The sequence below is a fragment of the Odocoileus virginianus genome, chromosome 2 (genome assembly GCF_023699985.2).
Source record: "Odocoileus virginianus isolate 20LAN1187 ecotype Illinois chromosome 2, Ovbor_1.2, whole genome shotgun sequence".
In the NCBI taxonomy this organism is placed as follows: domain Eukaryota; kingdom Metazoa; phylum Chordata; class Mammalia; order Artiodactyla; family Cervidae; genus Odocoileus; species Odocoileus virginianus.
In genome coordinates this window covers 24,778,662-24,797,147 of record NC_069675.1, presented here as the reverse complement: position 1 = coordinate 24,797,147, position 18,486 = coordinate 24,778,662, and the positions used below count along the sequence as shown (strand labels likewise).

General features: G+C 36.6%; 1 protein-coding gene across 6 annotated transcripts in view; it reads left to right on the top strand.

Annotated features, from left to right (window-relative positions):
* THADA (THADA armadillo repeat containing) overlaps positions 1-18,486 on the top strand; it is a 330,140-nt gene that overhangs the window by 79,707 nt on the left and 231,947 nt on the right. For all 6 annotated transcript variants that reach the window (XM_020878085.2, XM_070477517.1, XM_020878083.2 and 3 more), the window contains 2 exons: positions 1,600-1,713; positions 6,703-6,825. In XM_020878085.2, coding sequence (XP_020733744.2) covers positions 1,600-1,713; positions 6,703-6,825 — 237 coding nt within the window. The remainder of the gene's footprint in view (positions 1-1,599; positions 1,714-6,702; positions 6,826-18,486) is intronic.

Sequence of the window (18,486 nt, the reverse complement as noted above, 5' to 3'; positions counted from 1 at the left end):
TCTAGGAATAGGTTTTAAAAAAAAGAAAGTGAAAATAAGTGAAATGAAGTCTGTTTTTCAGTGCCCCAGTATTTTTTCCTTCCCTTTGTTATTCCTCCCCCAAATTCCCAGAGTCGTGATTTGTTGATGACATTGGGTACCAGTTGGAAAGGTTGGTTTGACACACAGATCACCAAGGTGGTAGATTTTAGTGATCTTCAGAAATCAACTCACCCTGAGCTGGTGTGTTTGGCCTCTTATGTCTGTCTGAGAACAAGTGTTAAGGCCGCAGCAAGGTTCGGTTGCACATTTGTGCTGTGTGCTTCTTTCTTGGTTCCCAACTAATATCACATATTGGTGATAATGATACAACGATCAGGACTGCACTTTCTTAGCTCAGCCTTGAGAAGAATGTCACAACTACACACAGCTCTTGGGGACAAAAAAAAAACAAAAAAGCTGTGTTTCCCAGGAGACACATCAGTGATCACATATGGCTTTCTTATTTATTTTAGTTGAATAAAATCTAAATTAATAGAAAAATCTGCTCAGGAAAGTCCCCTTTTTCCTAGTATAACTTTACCAATAAAGTGATACTCTTGTTCTTGTGGAAAGCTTTGCTTGGTGTTAGCTGTGAAGAAAAACTGCCTACTTAGTTTATGAGCTTACCTTTGGTGTAGATATATATAAAATTTTTTTGAATGGTCAAAAGATAGTTTATGTATTTTCTGAGCATCAATATATTATGAGAAGTTTCTTTTTTAAACCTGTTTTGCCTATGTATTTTTACTTTGCTGCTTATGGGTTATAAATGCTTCAGAAGAAGCTGAAGGACTTGAAAAGCTTTCACTCTTGGCACCCAGTAGCTACATATATATGAAATATTCTGGCTGCTCACAGTCCTACATAGCTACTAGCCTATTTTCTATCTCTGTATAAATGGAATCATATAATATGTGGTATTTGTCTTTGTCCTCTTTCACTTAACATCATGTTTCAAGGTTCATCCATATTGTAGCATTGTAAGTACTTCTTTTTAGTGCCTCAGGTGGTTTGATACTACTATTTTTATGTTTATCAAAATGTTAGAAAGTAAGCAACTCTTGAACATTCAAATATAGGACTTCTTTGAAGTTCATAGTATTTCCTTTTGTCCCATGGAGTTTCTAGTGCTACAGTTTGAGTCCTCCAGTCCTCTTATGAAGAATTGAATAACTGATCTATCTCCAGGGAGTTTCCACATCCTTACAAGAAATTTAATCCAGAGGTTTTTTGTTTTTCAAGTAAAGGGAAGTTTCTTGCTGGATAATTAAAACTTTTTGTATCTGAGACCTGCCACCCAGTTATGGTCCTGGAAGAGTTGTCAACAGGAGCTGTTTTCAACCTCTTAGTATTACATAATTGACACACCAAACTGGAGGTAGCCGTAGAGATTCTGTAATATCACCACCTGATTTTACAGGTGAAGTATCTGAGGAATGGAGAGGTTAAGCTGCTTGCTCAAGGTCACACAGCTTAATTAACTTGCTTAACACCACATTGGGGAATCCATTCTGGAGACTAGCAAGCAGGTGTATATAAAATAATAGTCCTGATAATTTCTTTCTTGTTTTTCCATAGGCATTGTTGGCATCTGAACCTAAGAAAGGCAAAACGGATTTGTTGAAAATAACAATGAAAGAGTTAATCTCTTTGGCTGGACCTACAGATGACTCACAAAGCACAGTCCCCAAGGTAATAATGGAAATACACAAACTCTGCTAGGAAGTCAGTGGTTTTAACTCTTTGCTGTACTTAAAGAGAAAATTTTAAAAATCTGTCAAAGATACAGAGCTCTTGAAGATAAGACAGACATTTAAAGCTTCTTCGGAGAGGATTGTTTTTGGTTTGATTTTTCTAGTCCACAAAATAAACCATTGCTTTAGTTGGTATAGATTAACCAAGATGGTCTGATTTTTAATTCTAGTGAAAACATTTGATTTAGACAAGGTATTTTACAATATTACAATTGTATCTAAAAATTAAAAAATGAATGTGCTGTCACTTTCAGATTTCGTATGTGCTTCTTTGAGTTGATACATATATTTTAAAATTTAGCAGTTGGGTCTTCCCCTAAAATGTAGTGTCTGGCTTTTGGTATATTCACATTTTAATTTTAGCTAATTCTTAGTCCTTTTTTGTCACTGCTAACGTTTGATTAAGTATATACTTATTTGTGTGCATGAAGTTGGGTTAAGTGTTCCTCACAGTTCTGCCCCACTCCATGGTATTACACACCTGTCAGATACATCTTGTCCAGGCTTTCTCAGCCAATACCTCGTAGTAGGATGTTCCTGCCCACCTGGTGGAGGCCCACGTTAGGTAGAGAAGAGACTGACAGGTGAAGTTTATGGTCAGATACAGTAAGGACATAGGGTTTTATGTCAGAGCCTCTGGGAGGTATTAGGGAAGCCCATGGGCCGGAATGTGTACCAGTGGGAAAGGGTAGAGTTTATTAACACATATCGCATAGTGGCCTGTGACTGGATGATGTAAAAATTCTTTAAAAGTTTTAAATAAAAAGTTACAGACCATCTTTCAGAAATGATCTGAAATCATTTTAAGATTTTTTTCCCCCCAAAATGTGAAAAATATAACTGGTTCCACTTTTTAGACTATCACTTAGAAAAATACTATTGTTTAATAAGAACATCTAAAAATAGTGGAATTTGATTTTCAGGAGTGCTCTGAATTATTACCTCACTCGGCTTCCAAGTCATAGATTGCCGTTAGTGATCACTTTCATTAAATCAGTAAAAGTTCACTGTTTCATCTCTGACCAGCCTGCTAGGTGTCAGTGATTTGCTTTGCTGCTACTCTCCCATGGTTTGTTTCTGAAATACTTCAGCACATAAACGTGCATGGTGACTAATCAACATCCATAAAACCAATTCCAAGTTTAAGAAGTGAAACATTACAGACTGAATACACTCTAGATGCCTCCAGATTCTATTTCCCTTTTTTCCTTCTCAGCTATAAATCACTAAATGAAAAATTTCATGCATGTTTTTCATTCTTTAAGAGTTTTTTTTCTCTTTGAATATGAATTGTGTTATCTACATGTTGTTTTAGTTTGGGATTTTTTCCAATCAACATTTTTTAAGGTTAGTGAGCTCCAAGTTCATTTTAATTTCTGAGTAGAGTTTCACTGTATATAAATGTTTTCTTTTCTGCTTGGTGTGAAATTATTGTGTTCCCCAGTTTTATTTGTATTTCTTTGACAACTGGTAGCTTTAACATCTCTCCATATATTTATTAGTCTTTTGGATAACCTCTGTGAATTGCCTTTTTAAAGACTGCCTACCTTTAATTTGGTTGTCTTTCTCTGGCAGGAGTTGGTTTTTTTGTTGTTTTAAAATTATTTTCCTGATTTTTTTTTTCCTTTTTGGTTATTTGAATTACATGTCTTCTCTCAGTCTGTTGCTTCTTTTCACTTTGCTTATTATTCTGTTATTGCCCAGAAGTTTTAAGTTTTAATAAAATGGAATATATCAGCCCTTGTGGTTTGTGTGTTTGGATATTGTTTTAGAAAGCCTTCCATAACCAAGTCAGAAAGATATTCCATATTTTCTTTATATAATACATCCTTTTCTCTTGTACTGTTGTACTAACACCGTTTTTCTCATATACTATTTCTGTCGATATATGTTTCTGTTTCTGTGCTCTATTACGTTAGTCTGTCCCTAAATCACTATTTTATTTACTGTATTTTTTAAAATAAGTTTCAATATCTGATAGAATGAATCTCCTTTTTTCCCCCCCTTTGGAATTACCTTGGCAGTACTTGTCCCATTGCTCTGCAATAAAAGTTTTAGAATCAGCTTGTTAAGTTCACCCAGAAAGCCCTTTTGAATTTTGGTTGGAATTTAAATTTATTATTTGGGAAAAAAGACTTCTTTTTTTGATTCAGTTCATGCACATGGCTTTATTTCTCCATTTATTCGGATCTTTCTTAATGTTTTTCATTACATTAAAAAATAATTTTCCATAAAAGTCTTACAGATCTTTTGTGAAATGTTCAGTCACCTACCTAAATTGTTGTAATACAGCTAATGACTTATCTGTAAATTCCATGCATTTTCTTTATAGTTAATCATATCCTTCATAAGTAATGTTAACTTTGCTTTACTTTCCTGATTCTTTAAAAAAGTTTTCTTAATCTGCTGGGTGGCACTTGTAGTAATAGTTTTGTATAGAAATAGAGAGAGCCAGCATCTTTGTGTTGTTTCTGAGATTTGCTGTAGGTTTCCTCTTTTCAAGGAAATTAGATTTTATTGAATGCTTTTAAGCATTTTTGAGATAAATGTTTTCTTCTAGAATTTGCAAGTATCATGAATTATGTTGACTTTTTAATATAATATGACCTTTGCAATAAGACAATGAACTCCTAACTTTGAAATGATACATTTTTTTACATGTTGCTAGATTCACTTAAAATTTTGAAAAAAAATTTATTTCACATATTTTCACTGGATTTGAAACCGATATTAACCTGTGCTTTTCCTTTTTCCTGCTGTATCTGCCCTTTTTTTTATGTGAAAGTTTTTTGTTGAATTATACTAAACATACAGAGATGTGTACAAATAGTGTTTGCCTCCACAAAGTTTCACACAGTGAACACACTTCAGCAAGAAGTGAAATATTTTAGCACTTTAAAGCCCACTCATACTGCCTTCTAGTCAGCACCTTTCCCCCAAGTATAACCACTAGCTTAGTTTTAACACCTTAGGTTTACCTGTTTTTTAAAAATTTTCTTATGAATGTAGCCATACATTCTGTACTCTTTTGATATGATTTCTTTTGACAGACATTTTGTTTATGATATCATACATGTTGTGAATTATTCATTTTCATTGCTATGTAATAGTATGTAATTTGAATTTCCCTGGTGGCTCAGTTGGTGAAGAATCTGCCTGCAATGCAGGAGACCCAGGTTTGATCCCTGGGTTGAGAAGATCCCCTGGAGAAGGAAATGGCAACCCACTCCAGTATTCTTACCTGAATTCTGTGGACAGAGGAGCCTGGCAGGCTACAGTCCATGGGGTCACAAAGAGTCAGACACGGCTGAAAGACTAACACTTTCACTTTTCAGCATATAATTTGTTTATCCATTCTGTTGTGAGCATTTGGATAGTTTTAAATTTGAGGTAATTAAGAACAGTGCTTTTAAAAACTTTCTTTTACATGCTTAATGGTGAACATATATGTATATTTCCTTGGAGTAGATACTTAGGAGTGGTTACTGGGTATGTATGTTGAGCCTTTAATAGATACCATTTCTCAAAGTAGTTGTCCCTACCTTTTTTTTTTTTTTAAAGTCCATATCTTATTTTGATAGCCAGGCTGTACTGGACTGATGAAACAAACTTGGGCATTTCTCTTTAACAGTTTAAGTAAGATTGGAATTATCCACTCTTTGAATATTTGGTAGAATTCATCCATAAAATCATGTGGGTCTTTTGTGTGTATGAATGTGTGTGTTGTTTTGTTGGATTTGGTGTCTTGCTTTTGTTTTGGTCTATGAGTGAGATTTTTAACTATTGATTTTCTTTATATAATGGTAGTATCTCTATAGCTTTTCTATTTCTCTTTGAATTTGGCTTGATTAGTTCTGCTTTCTAGGAAATTGTTCAATTTGCCCTAAATTTTTCTGGCTAGGAAACTAGTCAGTTTATAACTGATGTACCTTTGTAACTCTGATGTACATTTAGTCATGTCCTCTTTAGTATTCATGACATTGTTTATTTTCTTCTCTCTCTTCTTGGTTAGTCTCATGATTTGTTTCTCTTTCAAAGAATCATCTTTTGGTTTTGTTAATGCTCACAGTTAAGTCCTTGATTTTAAAATTCTCGAATCTTTAAAATTTTCTTTTTCTATTTTGAGTTTACTGTTCTTTCTCTGTTGTCTTAATTGGACATATTTTCCAATTTTTAAAAGTTATAGCTAATCTACAATGTTTTATTAATTTCTGCTGTACAGCAAGGTGATTCAGTTTTATATGTATATACAGTTTTTTATTTTCTTTTCTATTATGGTTTATCACAGGATATTGAATATAGTTTCCTGTGCTATACAGTAGGACCTTGTTTTTATCCTTTCTATAAATAATAGTTTTTTTTGTTAAATAGATGCATTTAAGGTATATGTTTCTTTTAGATTCCACTTAAATGCATCACACAAGTGTCAATGTGTAGCATCTTTATTATTGTCCACCTGTAAATATTTGTTTTCTTTGACCAGTGCTTTAAAATGTGTCAGTTTTTAAAGAATGTAAGGAAACTGATTCCTAACTTAATTCCACTATGATCAGAGCATAATCTGTAGGAAATTAATTTTTTTAATGTTTGTTGAGGCTTTATTTGTGGTAGATTTGAGATCATTTTAAAAATAAATATTTCATGTGTGCTTGAAGAGAATGTATTGCCTCTATTTCCTAGGTATAGGATTTTACATAGGTCCATTGGATCAAGCTTTTGTATTGCATTGTTCAAATCTTGCTAACTTAAAAAATTGATTGGTCAATTATTAGGCATGTTTTATTAAAAATCAATTTTATTTGTGAATTATTCATTTCTTCCTGTAACTTGATAAGTTTTTTGTTAGGAGGTTATGCTACTGGATATATACAGATCTGAAATAACCATGGTCTTCAGCCTACAACTAATTTTGAACTTTTTACTCTAGGTTCATGCTTTAAATATCCTTAGAGCCTTGTTCAGAGATACACGTCTGGGAGAAATTATTATCCCTTATGTTGCTGATGGAACTAAGGCAGCGATTCTGGGTTTTACATCCCCAGTCTGGGCAGTAAGTGCATTTGCCATTTATTTTCATTGACTTAATCATACTTATGAGTAGATTTTAATAAACTAACCTTTCACTGAATGATAAAAAAATATGTACTGCATTTTGTTAAGGAGTTACTCCAAGGGATGAATCCTTGGATCAAGCTACATTTTGACTCTTGGTATTTTACAGTTACATTCTATCTCCTCTACTCTTTGTTTTATTATTTTAGTGTTTGCTTTAGAGTTTATAGTATTAATATATATCTTCAACATCATAGTCTATCCTCAAGTAATATTTTACCATTTCCTTTAAAGTTTAAGAACTTAGCAATATGTACTCCCATTTCTCTCCTCCCAATCTTTGTGCTCTTATGATAGATTTTGCTTTTATGTATATTGTAAATTCACACTACATTGTTATTATTTTTGTTTAAACTGTCAGTTATCTTTTTTAAAAAAACTAAAACCATCTTTAACTGTACATCTCAGTGGTATTAATTACATTCACAGTGTTGTGCAGTCATTACCACTCTCCATTTGCAGAGCTTTCTTATCATTCCAGACAGAAGCTCTGTATCCATTGGATAATAACTCCTCTCCAACCTCTTCCCCCCAACCCCTGGTGGTCTCTGTTCTACTTTTTGTCTCTGTGAATTTGCCTATTCTAGGTACCTTATGTAAATAGAATCATATAATATTTTCCTTTGTGTCTGGATTATTTCATTTAGTATGGTGTTTTCAGGGTTCATCCATGTTGTAGCATGTATCGTAATTTCATTATTTTTTAAGGCTGAATGAAGTACCATTGTGTGGATATATGACATTTTGTTTATTCATTCACCTGTTGATGAACACTTAAACTGTCTTTGACTGTTGTGAATAATGTTGTAGTGAGCTTGTATACTTGTATTGGTGTACAAGTACCTGTTTGAGTCCCTGCTTTCAAGTCATTTGTATATATCATATAATAATTCTGTGTCTAACTTTTTGAGGAACTGTGTTCCACAATGGCAGCATCATTATGCTCCCATCAACAGTTCACAAGAGTTCCAGTTTCTTCACATCCTCATTAGCACTTGTTATTTTCTGTTTTTTTGGTAATAGACATCTTAACAAGTATAAAGTGAAATCTCATTTGATGTTTTGATTTCCACTTGATATTGAGCTGGAAGCAGAACAACTCTTAGTATCTGAATGTGTCTTTCTTTTGGATGTTGTAGGCCTTGGGTATCAGTGTGTTGAGTGGATGCTGGAAATACACTCTATCAAAAGGTGAAAAAAACAATCACAAAAGATTAAAATGGAGGTTAAATGTTGAGTCACTTATTTTGTTTTGTTTTCTGCAATATATCCAGAAAGTTTTTGATTGAGAATTATAAGATTGTTGGCAATACCTAATATAATTGTTGGATTTAAGAAAGTAAACTTTCACTTTTTTTTTTTTAATGTGCCTGGAGAAAACACCGTGATTTTATTCTTTTCCTGCATCATTGTGCATTGTGGAATAAAGGACACTAACCTGTGGTTTATAGGCACTTGACTGTGTCATTAGAAAAAGAAAAGATTGGTAAAGGGAGAGGAGAGAAGAAGCTAGCTCTGCAGAACAAGAGAATTTACTAGAAAGGCAGACTTCCCAATCAGTGAGCTGCACAAACCATTTCATAACTCTCTGATGAGCCTCTAATTGAGACTCAGTATATTGCAGTGTAGCCCAGGGCACAGACTCCCAGTGCAAAGAGGAATCCTCAAGGTTGCCAACTGTTGCCTGGAAAACTGTACGTCTTCCTGTAAGAAAGGTAAATGTCTGAAATACTGCCTAGGAGCATTGCCTAACTACTCCTGAGGACATGGTGTTTACCGTTTGCATTTACAGGAAAACAGAGCAATACCTGTATACGGTCAGGAGAGGTAGGTAGGAATGTGGCTTGACGGTCAGGAAGAGTAGAGATCATAAAACTGATTGCCAGAAATCCCAGTATTGTTTTCTTTACTCCATCCATTCCACAAGAACAGACAAATGTTCTCTGTGAAAGGCCTTCCAGAGAGTGAAACCCAGCGACTTTTCCAACTGGCAAAACTAAATGTATTAGAAATGAATGAATCATTTTTTTGGAAAAGTCTTCTGAAAAGACCTTTTAAACAGTAACACATGTGCACTGCAGAAAGTTAGAAAATAAAAGCATAAAAGAAGTCACCTGTTTAACTACCATACAGATATAATAATTTTTAGTATTCCAATATGTTCTTTTTTTCTATATGGCTTTTACATGTGTGTAGTACTCACATATACCCTTAATAGCCCACACAAATATATGTAAGTGCTTATATATGGTTTTATTTGGGAGGAATCTTCCCTTTTAACACTGGTTATAAAGGAATCTTTTTGTTTCTATTCAGTTTTTTTTTGTTTACCAGAAGAAATAAACATCACAGCTATAATGATCCATACTCTGACTTTAATATATTGTTATGTTTCCTTCCTTATAAAAGCCTGATCTAAGGTAACACCAGTACCGTGTGAACATACTCAATGAATGTGAAGAAGTCTTCGTTTTACAAAACAATTCACTGTAGCATTCTGTGTGAAGTTGTTTAAAGAGTACTTTTTCCTGACGATGTGTGAAATATGGTTTGATTTAGAGAAATCTTATTTGTACACATCTTCTCAAGAATATATCTTGTTCGTAAAGGTGACTCCATCTGTACTTTTGACTTAATTGTTTTTCCTGGTAGGTTAGATGGAGGGGGAAAAAAGAATAAGTAAAACAAGCTTAATTTTAATTTTGCAGTAAAGGAACATTTTCTAGGAGGCATTCGTGTATGTATTTGTACAGATTCTTAATCTTTGTATTAAGACCACACAAATCTCTCCATCTTTACCACCTATTAGGCATTTTTAAAATCCAGGGGAAATGTATTATTGCAAAATGTTAAACACTAGAAATACAAGGATAAGTAAGATATAATCATAATAACGACTGTCTCATTGACTATTTTCCTTGTGCTTGGTAGAATTTACTTTACCACAGTTAACGCTTGGAATGATCCTGCTGCTGCTGCTGCTTCTGCTAAATCGCTTCAGTCGTGTCCGACTCTGTGTGACCCCGTAGACGGCAGCCCACCAGGCTCCGCCGTCCCTGGGATTCTCCAGGCAAGAACACTGGAGTGGGTTGCCATTTCCTTCTCTAATGCATGAAAGTGAAAAGTGAAAGTGAAGTCGCTCAGTCGTGTCCGACTCTTTGCGACCCCATGGACTGCAGCCTACCAGGCTCCTCCATCCATGGGATTTTCCAGGCAAGAGTACTAGAGTGGGCTGCCAGTGCCTTCTCTGATAATCCTGCTAGGTAGATTCTATTATTAGAACCCCTGTTTTACAGATAAGAAAAACAAGTTTCAGAGAGGAGAAGTAACTTTGTCCAAGAACACACAACTATTATTTGTCAGATTCCAGAATCTGTGATATTATTGGGGAACATTTTGCATATTTCAGGAAATGTAGTGAATAAGTACATCTTACTTACCTTGTAGGGTTTTGACCTGTCCCTCAGCAAACAGAGCTGAAGGTATAGCCTAGGTGCTAAGTTTTCATTGGATGATACAAACCCAAAGCAGCAGGAATGTTGGGGAGGTGAGAAAACACATTAACAAGCAGGCCTTACAGGTTAACTTGGAGGAAAACTGAGCTCGTTGTCTGGTCGTGTGGTGCTTCTTCTAGCCAGGCCATGTGAAACTACCAACTGTGGGAACAGTCCCACCCTCTGTCTCTCCTGGTCAAAGTTCACAATGTGGGCAGGTGTTGGCACAACCCTTGGGCAGCTGCTAGAGAAGCCAGATCCAGTGCCACATGATACAGAGTCTCATCCGAGTCTGCAAATGGATGAATGAGCCACAACCACCATCTGTGTCTGAGGTTTGATGCTTGCTGTTGAAAAATCCTGCCTCAGACAGTTTCACAGTAGGGGGATGATGGGATTTGACTGATGGAGTGAAAAATGGAGTCTTGATTGTGAGGTGAGGGGAGGTGGAAGACCACTCAGGAAGATATTGTAATAATTCTGCCAAGTGACGATGGTGGCTCAGAATAGAGAAATATGAGTAAAGGTGGTGGCAAGTGATAATCTTCAACACATATGTTAGATGACCCTTGTTTAGTTAAAAATTAGGTACCAGACGTAATTTTCTAGGTATGTATGCCCATGGAAACAGAATTTTCCAGGCAAGTTTTGGAATCGGGGACACTTCTGGGCATTCCCTTTTTTATGTTCAGATGCCTGATCTTCTTTCCCTGTATCCTCATTGCTGGACAGGGAACCATCTTTTTAATTTGCCTGGAAGCTCTGTTGAGGAAGCCACATTAGGGTCCTTCCAAGACCCACACCAGGTTTATACTTCTCTCTGATCCATCTGACTTTGCATCTCTTGGGCCAGCTCTGGTTTACAGTATGCAGTGGGCTTCAGAGGAGAAGAAGGAGCCTTTCAGATCTTCCCAGGAGTGCTGCATGTACACTCTGTGCCCCTGTTGGCACTGTCTGCAGGCCCTCTGGTGGTCATGAGGTTGCTGCGAGGGTGCCAGGCTGAGAGCTGTGTGGTGCTGAAATCCAGCCATGCTCTGCTTATTACACCACGTGCCGTGGTGTGGAGTTTTATTCACTCACAGGAAGAGTGCTTTTTCCTTAATTCACCCATAGGTGATGTATGGGCTACCGGGCTCTCTGTCTCTTCTTTTCTCCTCTCTTGGGAAAAGTGTCTTGTTAATCTTGGAAGAAAGTCACTCCAAATTTCAGTCAGGGCTAACCCTCCCCCAATCATAGGACCAGAAATCCTAGTACAGTTTTCCTAAATTGAAGATGAGGGATTTGAGACTTGAAGTTTTAGATGTTGTTTTCAAGGTCCATGGCTAAGAAGTGGTGGAAGGCAAATTAGAATCAAAATTCCATTTAATTTTTTCAGAAAGCATTTCTTTTTAGGATAAGCTGGCACTGTGTACACTAGACAAAATACTTCATAATTCCACCCTCAAAGCTATGACTGTCCATGAAGGGTGAAGATGTATGGTATGTAAATGATCAGACCACATAGTGATTGCACTTGGTAGGTTCTCCATTCATATTTTAAAATATTTGTTAAGGCAGCATTCTTATTATATAATAAATTCATGTTATGTAAGAAAATACAAATGTATAAGAAAAATGTATAGTATAGGGCTTCCCTAGTGACTCAAAGAGTAAAGAATCTGCCTGCAATGCAGTAGACCTGGTTCGATCCCTGGGTTGAGAAGATCCTCTAGAGAAGGGAATGGCTACCCACTTCAGTATTCTTGTCTGGAGAATTCCATGGACAGAGGAACCTGATGGACTGCAGTCTGTGGGGTTGCAAAGAGTCAGACATGACTGAGTGACTAACACAGACATATATATGTGCACATGCATACATACACATACACACACTCAGAAACACACACACACTGCTTTGTGCAACCTTATTTTCATTTACCTTGGTCTTCTATATCTTACAGAAATCTGTGTGAAAACTTTTTCATACTAGAAAGGAAAGAAAAAGCATATGTACTCTGGAAAAACTTTGGTAGCAGTTGTCAGTTTGTAGCCAAATACCAAATCTCTATGAGCCGTTATGTTGGGGGTGTGATGGAGAAGGCAGTAAGGGAACAGGTTTTCTGGTATTTTGCTTGTGATAAGGATTGATTATAGCTAGAGTTATTTGGGAACCATTCTGTTCTGTCCATTTCTAACTTTATCTTGACTTACTCTTTTCTGTCATCCCTTTCCTTTAAATTTGCATTCTCCTTGGTCCTTCCTTGCTAATAAGCAGGACTGTTTTCATTGCCATTCCTGTTGTGAGTTTTTCCAAATATACTATCACTGTATATGAACTTTTTCATTACCCATGTTAAGATTTAACATCTGTGAATCACATTAGTATTAGCTATCAGTGTTTTAGGAGTTGATGATGCAGTTTGTCAGTTAGTCACAAACTTTTTCCAATTGTACTTCTCCTTAGTTCTCCTCCTCATTAGCTTTAGCATGAACAAGGACATGCTATGCTAAAGCCTTTGACTATGTGGGTCACAACAAAGTGTGGAAACTTCTTAAAAAGATGGGAGTACCAGATCACTTTACCTGTCTCCTGAGAAACCTGTATGCAGGTCAAGAAGCAGCAGTTAAAACTGGAAATGGAACAACTAACTTGTTCAAAATTGGGAAAGGAGTATGACAAGGCTGTGTATTGTCACCCTGCTTATTTAACTTATATGCAGAATACATCATGCAAAATGCTGGGCTGAATGAATCACAAGCTGGAATCAAGATTGCTGGGAAAAATATCAACAACTTCAGATATACAGATGATTCCACTCTAATGGCAGAAAGTCAAGAGGAACTAAACTTTTTGATAAAGGTGAAAGAGGAGCTTGAAAAAGCTGGCTTGAAACTCAGCATTTAAAAAACTAAGATTATGGTATCTGATCCCTTCACTTCTTGGCAAATAAAAGGGGAAAAAGTAGAAGTAGTGGCAGATTTTATTTTCTTGGGCTCCAAAATCACTGCGGACCATGGCTGCAGCCGTGGAATTAAAAGATAGTTGCTTCTTGGAAGGAAAGCTATGACAAACCTAGACAGTGTATTAAAAAACAGAGACATCACTTTGCTGGCAAAGGCCTGCCTAGTTAAAGCTATGGTTTTTTCCAGTAGTCCTGTATGGGTATGAGAGCTGTACTGTGAGGAAGGCTGAGCACTGAAGAATTGATGCTTTCAAATGGTGATTCTGGAGAAGACTCTTGAGAGTCCTTTGGACTGCAAGAAGTCCTAAAGGAAATCAGTCCTGAATATTCATTGGAAGGGCTCAAGCTGAAACTTAATACTTTGGCCATCTGATGTGAAAAGCCAACTCATTGAAAAAGACCCTGATGTCTGGGAAAGCTTGAGGGCAAAAGGAGAAGGCAGCAGAGAATGAGATGGTTAGATAGTATCGCTGACTCAGTGGACATGAATTTGATCAAACTCCAGGAGATGGTGAAGGACAGGGAAGCCTGGCGTGCTGCAACCCCCAGTCCAGGGGGTTGCAAAGAGAGTCGGACACCACTTAGAGACTGAACAACAATGAACAGGGACAGAAAGTATGGGTGAACTATTAGAAAATAAAAAAGGGTACCTGAAACAGATATTCTTAAATTATTAACAGTATCGCACAGAAACAAGGACACTCTTCTATCTTAAGTAACATGTAGTCTTCATGCTAGCTATTTTGGTCTACATTTACAATAAATTTAAAAAATACTATGTTGAATAATGTCTACATTTTAAAAACAGTATATATACTTCAACATACGGAAATCAATTAATATATAAGCTGTATGAATAAAGAATGAAAAACCACATGATCATTTTAGTAGAGGCAAAAAAGTAGTTGACATAATCTAACACTATTTCATGTTAAAAACACTTAATAAACTAGAAATGGAAGGGAACTTTCTCAATCTGATGAAGGCTATCAATGAAAAATCCATAGTTAACAATGTACTTAATGGTAAAAGACTGAAAGCTTTTACCCTCAGATTTTTGAATAGGACAAAGACATCCACTCTTGTCACGTCTATTCAACATTGTACTGGAGATTGTAGGTAGGGCATTTGGGCAAGAAAAAGAAATAAATATCAGCCAGATTGGAAAGAAGATGCAAAACTATTTCTAATTTTTGATCACACTTATATATAGGAAATCCTAAGAAGTTCACACACACACACACACATACACACACAATTAAGGCTAATAAACAAGTTTAGCAAGGTGGTAGGACACAAAATTGGTGTACAAATCAGATGTATTTCTGTACACTACCAATAAATAATCAGAAATGAAGTTAAGAAAATATGTCTATTTATAGTAACATCAAAAATAAAATATTTAGGAATAGTGTAACAAAAGAAGTAAAAGATTTGTGCAATGAAACTTACAAACCATTGTTTAAAGAAATTAAAGAAGGCCTTGGTAAATGGGAAGATTTAGCAGCATTCAGGAATACAAGTGAAAAGCATCAGGGAGATACAAGTCAAAACCTTAGTGAACTGTCCATTTCATATCCAGTAGGATAGATATAACTTAAAAGATGAACAATAGCAGTTGTTGGGGAAGATTTGGAGAACTGGTGGGAATGAAATCCTCTTATACTGCTGGTGAGCGTGTAAATGGTGCTGCCACTGTGGCCATGTCTCAGAAGGTTCACATAAAGTTACCACGTAGCGCAGCAGGTTCATTTTTTGGTGTAGACCCGAGGAAAATGAAAACACATTCACACAAAAACTTGTACACGAGTGTTCATAGCACCATTATCCATAATAGATGAAAAGTGGAAACAACCCAGTGTTCATCAAATGATGAGTAGATTTTTTTTTTAATGTGGTATATCCATAAAATGCAATATTATTCAGCCATAAAAAGGAATGACATACTGACAAATGCTACAACAGGGATGAACCTTGAGAATGAAACCCAAATATAAAAGGTTGCATGAATGTGAAATATCCAGAATAGGCAAATCCATAGAGACGGAAAGTCTTGCCTAGTGAGGGAAGATGGGAAATGACTGTTAATGTATATAGAGTTTCATTTTGGAGTCGTGAAAATGTTCTGGAATTAAGTATTGGTGATCATTTCTACTTTGTGAATATAGTAAAAATTGAAGAGTACCCTTTAAGGTGGTGAATTTTATGATATGTGAATTATATCTCAATAAAAGGATAATTAATTTTTTAAATGTCTTATAAGTTTATCTTTTGGTCACCTTTGGAAATTACTGTGGCATGAACTCATTATTCTGCAAAGTGATAAATTTATGGAAATAATTCTGTATTAACTGATAACAGAATGACCAAATAGCTCGGGAAAGCTTTTTTTTTTTTAATGGTAGTTTTTCTAAAAATTGTAACTAATTAATGGTAGAACACCACTAATTTGCTGTATCTACTGGAAAGATTAATGATAGTCATTGGCTACTAATGAGGGAACTTGATGGTGAATGGATCAGGATTGTGATTCATCTGATCCATCTTAACATTACTCAAAGACATTATGTGTCTCCTGCCTTCAGCCTATTGAATCAAACAAGGGAGTTTTCCTTCTGCAACTGCTCATTCAGTCTGTAAAACAATCCTCTATAGTTTTGTGTGCCTCCTCAGGCTTCCCCTTTCCTCTCCAGGCACTCCTGTTTTAACTTACTGCCTCTGGCAGTCTTTGTCAGAAAGTTTGGTTTAGGGCAAGATGAAGTTTGTGTATTGATTTTTCTTTTCTTTTTATGCTTTTGTGTGATTCTTCAAAAAAAAAAAAACCAACTTTTTATTTTATATTGGCATGTAACCTATCAACAATATTGTAATGGTTTCAGGTGCACAACAGAGCGGCTCAGCCATACATATACAAGTATCTGTTCTCCCCCAAACTCCCTTCCCATAGAGGCTACAGCGTAACATTGAGCAGAGTTCCCTGTGCTACACAGTAGGTCCTTGTTGGTTGTTAATTTTAAATATAGCAGCGTGTACCTGTCCATCTCAAGGTGATAGGGTCATGGATGACTTTATTAAGTCATCTTCAACCTAAGGACTCTTTGGGAACCAAGTCAATAGACTAGGTGAGAGGTAAGACCTGAGCTAGGTCAGAGGGGATGTCAGGAGAGTAACAGGACAGAGTGACTTGTTTGGGGGTATCAGGGATTTCATTAATGTTTGTTAACTGTGAAATGGAAGTAAGTGAGCTTGTCTAGTTTTAGGGTTTCATTGCAATTCAGGTATGAGTTGTGCCAGTGTATCTGTGGTCCATCTCAAGAGTTACCACACGTAACTTGAGTCAGTCATGTGCTTCTGGAGGAGAGGTTAGACACTGGTGGCTGATACGTCAAATCTGGCCCACAACTGTGTTTTATTTGGCTCCCACAATATGGTTTTTTTTTTTTCTTTAATTTGTTGCCAACATTTCAAAATAGAATTCACATAAAACTTAGGGTTTCTGGCTTCTGTTGAAAAAGCAGAAGATCTGGCAACACCGGGCTTACGTTTTCCTTAGGGCATTAGCTCCAGCTTCAGCTTAATAGTGACTGCCTTCCACCCAGTCCTCTGCCGCCTCTGTAACTTGCTGCCTTTGTGGGCGTTTGGGTTTGTGATCCTTACTGCAGTAGTTTTGGGAAGCTGTTTTCTAAATCCTACATTGTTACTGTCAGCTACCTTTCTTCTTACATTGCTGTTTTAACACACTGTATAACTCCTATCTAATTAGAATATGAGCTGTGCTAGCAGTTAAGTGTGTGTCTTCTATTTCTGGATATTCTCCGTGGTGCTAGTATACGGCCTTACATACTTAGGGAAGTCAGTACATATCTATACATCTCTACTCAGATTTGGCAATGTAATTGAGGAAGCCCAGTGTCCCTGGTATAGGGCTTCCCTTGTGGCTCAGCTGGTAAAGAATCCGCCTGCAATGCAGGAGACCTGGATTCGATCCCTGGGTTGGGAAGATCCCCTGGAGAAGGAAAAGGCTACCCACTGCAGTATTCTGGCCTGGAGAATTTCATGGACTATATAGCCAATGGGGTCGCAAAGAGTCAGACACGACTGAGCAACTTTCACTTTCACTTTCAGTATCCCTGGTGGCTCAGATGGTAAGGAATCCGCCTGCAGTGCAGGAGACCTGGGTTCAATCCCTGGGTTGGGAAGTCCCTTGAAGGAGGGCATGGCAACCCACTCCAGTATTCTTGTCTGGAGAATCCCTATAGTTAGGGAAGCCTGGCGGGCTGCAGTCCATGGGGTCCCAAAGAGTCAGACACTACTGAGCGACTAAGCACAGCACAATATGCCATGATATTCAAGACATTTTTATGATACAGGAAACTGTCTTGACACATTGGTTTGGAAGCAGATTAATATTTTATTGGCCATATTAATAATGTGGATCCATTGAGTTAGATCTGATAAGTATTTTCTCATAGGTAAATGATTGTAGAAAATAAAAGGAAAAGGCTAAGCTCTTTCTTGGGATATTCATCAGAAATGATGTAGAAAAATGAATTTATTGGTTTTGTTTTTTTAAAAGCAGTTACTTAATGATACAGGTACAAAGAGATAATGCAACAGTTGGTGGTTGTTAAGAAGTATAGGGGTAAAAAAAAGAAGTATAGGAAAAAGCTATGTTGCATACATGTGGTTGGATTGTGGAGCTCAGTTTAAGAGGAAGTCCTTCATAGTAATGAAGTATGGAACAACAGACTGTTTCCAAATAGGAAAAGGAGTACGTCAAGGCTGCATATTGTCACCCTGCTTATTTAACTTACATGTAGAGTACATCATGAGAAACGCTGGGCTAGAGGAAGCACAAGCTGGAATCAAGATTGCTGGGAGAAATATCAATAACCTCAGATATGCAGATGACACCACCCTTATGGCAGAAAGTGAGAAAGAACTAAAGAGCCTCTTGATGAAAGTGAAAGAGGAGAGTGAAAAAGTTGGCTTAAATCTCAACATTCAGAAAACTAAGATCATGGCATCTGGTCCCATCATTTCATGGCAGATAGATGGGGAAACAGTGGAAACAGTGTTAGACTTTATTTTTCTGGGCTCCAGAATCACTGCAGATGATGATTGCAGCCATGAAATTAAAAGACGCTTACTCCTTGGAAGGAA